A 6,000-nucleotide genomic window follows, 5' to 3' on the forward strand; every position below is an offset into this window, starting at 1 on the left:
TAAAGTGCTCACAGTTTAGATTTCCTATACTTTTGTCACATTCTTATAACACTAAATTGTCTCCTCTTACCCTTCTCTTCTATTTATTGACACTCTTCTTGTTTGAAATTGACAGGACTCTGTTTGGAAACAAGATCAAATCTGTGGCCAAAAAAGCCTTCTCTGGTCTGGAAACACTGGAACACCTGTGAGTATTCCACAATGCCCTGCACTTCTTCCTTCGAGTGAGAAAGTTATACAGGCAGAGGAGGCGGGTGGAGAAGTGGTTGCCAAAAGTAGCTGGCACAAGAAACTGCTGGCAATTAAATAGCATCTTTGTAAAGGGAGAAGAAGGGGGACTTTGCAAGTTCCAGCTGCTTTGCTCTCGTTAGCTTAGCAAAGCTCAACTTTGGCCTTTTTCATGCACTTGTGCAATCGCAAACTAAAGGCTTTTACTACAGCAAGACAACTAGAGTCAGAGCAAATGCCGTAAAACATATTTTAACATTTGTTCACATTGAATTCATTATAAACTGTGCCAACAGAAATTTGGGGAACAATACCATTCGTTCGATTCAACCTGAAGCTTTCAGCAAAATGAGAAGTCTCAAAACCCTGTGAGTCCCTTTTGTCATATTCTCACATATTATTTTCATTGATGCTTTTCGTTATTAAACTTTTGCATCTTCTATATGTATTTTTCAGTCTCATCCAGAGTGATAGCTTCCTATGTGACTGCCAGCTTCACTGGTTGCCCACATGGTTGGTCTCTCGTAACCTGCAGGCCGGTGTCAATGCCACCTGTGCTCACCCTGAGAACCTCAAAGGAGCCAGTATCTTCCGGGCTCCACCTGACAGCTTTGTTTGTGGTTAGTTAATTTTAATAATGATAATGCCTCGGACTTATGTAATTACTGAGCCATTGGCATGTGACCAGCCATATCTATGCTGGGTTCATATTTTTTTGCTTCACTCTACATTTTGTCTTGTATCTTGTAGATGACCTCCCAAAGCCTCAGATTACTGTACAACCTGAAACGACCATGACAGTTTTAGGAAGTGATGTTCGTCTCACCTGCACAGCGGCCAGCAGCAGCTCTTCTCCCATGACTTTTGCTTGGAGGAAAGACCAGGAGCTACTTCGGCACGCTGAGACAGAAAACTTTGCTCATGTTCGTGCCTCAGATTCTGTAGCCGCACAGAACGGAGGTGTTATGGAGTACACCACCATCTTGCACCTCAGGCGTGTCACCTTTGCCCATGAAGGTCGTTACCAGTGTATCATCACCAACCACTTTGGCTCTACCTATTCCAGCAAGGCTCGTCTCATTGTCAACAGTAGGTCCAATACAATAGTTATTGCATAAGCTTGGGTTTATTAGATTATTGAATGAATAAACTGAACCTTTTTTCAAATAACATTTCTGTATATTTCCATTTGTTTTTTTTAGTTCTTCCCTCTTTCATGAAAACGCCACGTGACATCACCATTAGGACTGGACACACTGCGCGGCTTGAGTGTGCAGCAGTGGGACATCCTACCCCACAGATTGCCTGGCAGAAAGATGGAGGCACAGACTTCCCTGCTGCCCGTGAGCGCAGAATGCATGTGATGCCTGATGATGATGTTTTCTTCATAATGTCAGTGAAGCCTGAGGACATGGGCGTGTACAGCTGCACAGCCAAGAACATGGCGGGCACCGTATCAGCAAACGCCACGCTCACCGTTCTAGGTAAGATTAAACCAATGGTATCAAAGTATCTTTTTAAGCAGTTTACTTGTGTGTGCCGTCAACAGTTTAAGACAACATTTGATTGCACATAAAATCCCCCACAAGGATTCAAATCGAATGAGTACTGACGTATTTTTAGATGCTTGAGTTTTGGGAAGCCCCTTACACAGCTAGGCCGTGGTCACTACCCACGGAATGTGAGGATATTTTTCTTTTCTAAGCAGCTGTGGCCTTGCTGTGGGTCAGAGGTCAGAGCTAATGTTCAGGATTCACAGGGGGATGGGAGGTGGTGGAGGAGAGGATAGGGAGGGCTTACAGAGAGGTGTTTGTGTAGCATTCCCCCTTTCAACATGGACAGTCATAGTTGCTATACAGCACACCTTGTTGTGCCCAGTTGTTTTAAACTGTAAAATCGAACTAGTTATTTTTATTAATAATCCATCAACAATTTAGAGATACATTTAAATATAGAAAAACAATAGTAGAAGGCAAAGGTGAAAAGCAGAAACATAGAAAAGTGGATTTAATTGGGTCTCTTATCTGTGCATGTCCCACTAAGTACTCAGCCTGAGAGATGAGGACTCTTTGCTCATCAAAAGGGAGCGCACATTGTCTTGCTGATGATTATGGCGGGATACATTTAAACTTTTTACTTTAACTTCTGACTAGTCTGGTCCTTACCACTTTCCAATCCAAAGTGGGTATAGGGTACTGGGTATATTGTACTGCAAGTCATTCATAACTTTTCCCTGTCATTTACAGAGACCCCTCACCTGGCCCAGGACCTGGAGGACCGATCAGCAGTGGTGGGAGACACAGTAGCACTGCAGTGTAAAGCCCTAGGTAGTCCTCCGCCCCGAATCACATGGTTACGTAATGACCAGCCTCTGCACCCGTCTGAGCGCCATCATTTCACCCCCGGAAATCAGTTGCTTGTAATCGGTTCCGTCTCTCTGGAGGACGCTGGACGCTACACCTGTGTTATGTCCAACACTTTGGGCACAGAACGCGCTCACAGCCAGCTGGTGGTCACTCAGCGGAGATCACCCTGCATGTCCCCATCAGGCCCTGGCACCGTCACTATAGGAATAATTGTGATTGCAGTGGTGACCAGTATTGTCCTGACCTCGCTGGTGTGGGTGTGCATCATCTACCAAACCAGGAAGAAAAGCGAGGAGTGTAGTGTCACTAACACAGGTAAGCTGGCTTGAACCATACCACAACACATTTTTTGTTATTTTAAGATTACACTACGTAACTCTTCATGGAAACAAAGTGGTGGACATTTCCAGAAGGTATTATTGTTCCAGTCTGGCATTATACTTATCTGTGTCCACCAGGTCAAGTTATACGTCAGATCTGTGTAGATAAAATCCCCTAACAATAAATAGGCATTCTTTTCAAGGTATATTTGAGCAGCATCCACAATGAAATAAATGCAATATAGAAATGCTTAATGCCATGCTGTGAAATATTCCAAGTAAAGCAGTACCTTATTAAGTATCTTTATGGAGACAAGTAGACCAGAAAAGTAATAAGAGTGCACCATAGAGTGCATGAAATCATGTGATGAAAATTGTGCTTGCCTAAATGGTTTTATGTCTCATCACTATGACTTTTGTCCTCTGTGCAGATGAGACAATAGTTCCTCCAGACGTACCCAGCTACCTGTCCTCTCAGGGCACACTGTCAGAGCGGCAAGATGTGTGCATCCGGGTGGAGGCGGGCAGTGGTCCTCAACCTAATGGACACATCGACTCCACTGGTGAGCCACTTTCTTACTCCCTGAAAATACTATCATGATATTTAGATGGTTTCGTTTTCTGAATAGTTTTCTTTCTTTTTGATTGACAGGTTTTGATTGTGCTGTGATGTGTTCAGATTGTATCGAAAACAGCAACAGTTACTCCAAAGACCCGGACTACCTGAGCCATGAGTTTAGACCAGTAGCAGGTTTGGAGTACCAGCAGCAGGATAGTGAACCTCCAGCGTACTCCCTCTGTACCACGGTGGAGCAGCCGGACAGAGAGCTGCATAAGGCCTTATTGTGTAACGGGACGCCCAATGGCATCCGAAAGGATGTACAAGACCCGTTTCCAAAAAAACACAATCTGATCCAACATGATCGAAAAGGTGAGGTTGTCTAAACCTGCTCCAAACTACATTTACAATAGGGCTGAACTAATCCATGCTAATCCATTGCCACACACTAACTTCTCTCCCTCTCATTGCAGTGGACAGAGCAGCACAGGAAGACTGCTCCTTATCACAGGACAATTCCTTCCACAAACCAGTGAAATTGTCTAATCACCAGGACACAGACTGTGAGCCGGACCTCAGACAGACTCTATTGTCCAATGGACACATTCTCAGAGCCTCCCAGAATGAGAGCGCCCCCTTAAGAAGAGCCAGCGACTAGCAGGCACTTAAGTCTGAACTCACAGAAGCTGAGAGGACTTTTCTTTGCACTGGGAAATAAACTGCTACCTCATATCGAGGCCAATGGCCCCAAGCTTCCTGGCCTGAGGCTAAGGACAGCGAAGGGCATCCGGAGTTTGAAGGTGGAGCTTGTGTGGGTGGCGTCCCATCTGAGCGTATTAGCTGTACATAATTAAAATCTTCCTCTGGGAGGTAACCAAGAATTCTAGCTCCATAATATGACTTGCATTTGAAGCATGTACATGTAGGGAATCTGTACAGTATATATTGTGCAGGGAAATGGAATACCTTGGACATTTGACTGTACATAAGAGTTTCTTATATATTATATGATTTTTACAAAAGAGTATTTGAATTTATGTGCATGACAAAGAAAGGAGTGATTGTATCTTTATTTTTGTTCAAAACAACATTTTCAGCTTCTACCAACATTCAGCTGCTGTGCCTTACTGTACTGCATGAACAAAGAAAACTCACAAAGCTCATTTTGAATAGTTTGAGTAACCTGGTACCTGGTACACTCTCTATGCCATGTATGGGACTGTATTGCACTAGAATGTTTTTGACAAATGTTGCCAGTCCTGGCCTTTCACAGATACAGTTTGCATCCATTATATGAAGGAAGAGCTTACATGTTGTTTTTATATAGGTCAGAAAGTTCAGTGTGGATTAGACTGAGGGTGATCAGTTAAAGCACTTTTACATGATTCGTATAGAAATGCATATATCTGCTGCCAATAGGAATGCAGGAACCATAGGTGCCTCCTTGGGTTAGGAGACATTCCACAATTGTTGACATGTTAAAGTAATGCGCACAGACTGTTCCATTAGGCTCTTCCACCTGTTTCATTTAAGTTACTGCTCAGTTGAACTGCTCTATTCATTCAGTCCAATGTATTTCTTTATTTCCAGGAAAAGTGTCAATATTTGTTGTTCAGTTGTTAAAAATCTAGAGAGCTGATAATTTTTCTGTTTGGATTTCATATTGGCTGTGTCTTTGCTTTCAAATTGTGTGCATTAGAGCACTTATTTTTAATTGGACAAAAAGTTTCGCTTAACCTGGTGAGTTAAAGAGTTCCTTTGTTACTGCTGTAATGTGTCTCAACATCCACTATATCTGGCCAGTATTTCCCATGTATTCAGTCTCCCAGTAAATACTTTTATGTTAAAGGTTTTCAGGTGCAGCACTTAATGTACTGGCACAACTTCGACATGGTTTAAATAGCTACTTTGTCTGGTGTTTGCATGTGTTTCTTTCACGCTTCTGTTACCTGTGGCCTTATCAAGGTAAACCAGAGGACGTGCCTTCTCCAGTTACACCTGATAGCACCTAACAGTTAAGATTTTACCAGCAAGTCCAATCAGAAACCCCTCTTCGAAAAAAAAACGAATCCATCGGGTAAAAAGGGACAAATGGAGCGAGATGCAGTTCATGTCTGCGTAATTTATTAAACTGTTCAAACCATTGTACCAACAGGAAAGCTAAAGCATAGAAGTGTCTAACATGGCATTGAAGTGGCTAATAAAAATCACTTTTGCTAATAACTTGTGTTTGAGTATTATTTGTTGCACATGTTTGAGAGTAAGGCTACAATTGTTTTAGTAGACAGTTTGTTTTTAGTATTACTAATGAAAATCCAATATTGTTATTCATTTTTGATGTATTAATGCAAGTGTCTTTGTTCAAAAGAGCTTTTTCGTATTAATAACTACAATTATCAAATAGAACATATATATATATATATATATATATATATATATATAACATATATATGTCAACTTCATTGCAGCCCTATTTGAGAACCAGAATGTTGTGACCCAAGTATCAGAAGCAGCTGAGTTAGCATTT

The 6,000-nt window shown here is 42.1% G+C and overlaps 1 protein-coding gene across 1 annotated transcript in view; it reads left to right on the plus strand.

Annotated features, from left to right (window-relative positions):
* The window catches only part of lrig1 (leucine-rich repeats and immunoglobulin-like domains 1), a 31,613-nt gene extending 25,917 nt beyond the window's left edge, over positions 1 to 5,696 (plus strand). The window contains exons 10-18 of the mRNA XM_033966125.2: positions 116 to 187; positions 525 to 596; positions 685 to 848; positions 979 to 1,317; positions 1,431 to 1,712; positions 2,475 to 2,909; positions 3,346 to 3,477; positions 3,567 to 3,845; positions 3,947 to 5,696. Of these exons, the coding sequence (XP_033822016.1) occupies positions 116 to 187; positions 525 to 596; positions 685 to 848; positions 979 to 1,317; positions 1,431 to 1,712; positions 2,475 to 2,909; positions 3,346 to 3,477; positions 3,567 to 3,845; positions 3,947 to 4,131 (1,960 nt within the window). The 3' untranslated portion in view covers positions 4,132 to 5,696. The remainder of the gene's footprint in view (positions 1 to 115; positions 188 to 524; positions 597 to 684; positions 849 to 978; positions 1,318 to 1,430; positions 1,713 to 2,474; positions 2,910 to 3,345; positions 3,478 to 3,566; positions 3,846 to 3,946) is intronic.
* The last annotated feature ends 304 nt before the right edge of the window (positions 5,697 to 6,000 follow it).

The sequence above is a fragment of the Periophthalmus magnuspinnatus genome, chromosome 5, assembly GCF_009829125.3.
Source record: "Periophthalmus magnuspinnatus isolate fPerMag1 chromosome 5, fPerMag1.2.pri, whole genome shotgun sequence".
NCBI classification, from domain to species: Eukaryota; Metazoa; Chordata; class Actinopteri; order Gobiiformes; family Gobiidae; genus Periophthalmus; species Periophthalmus magnuspinnatus.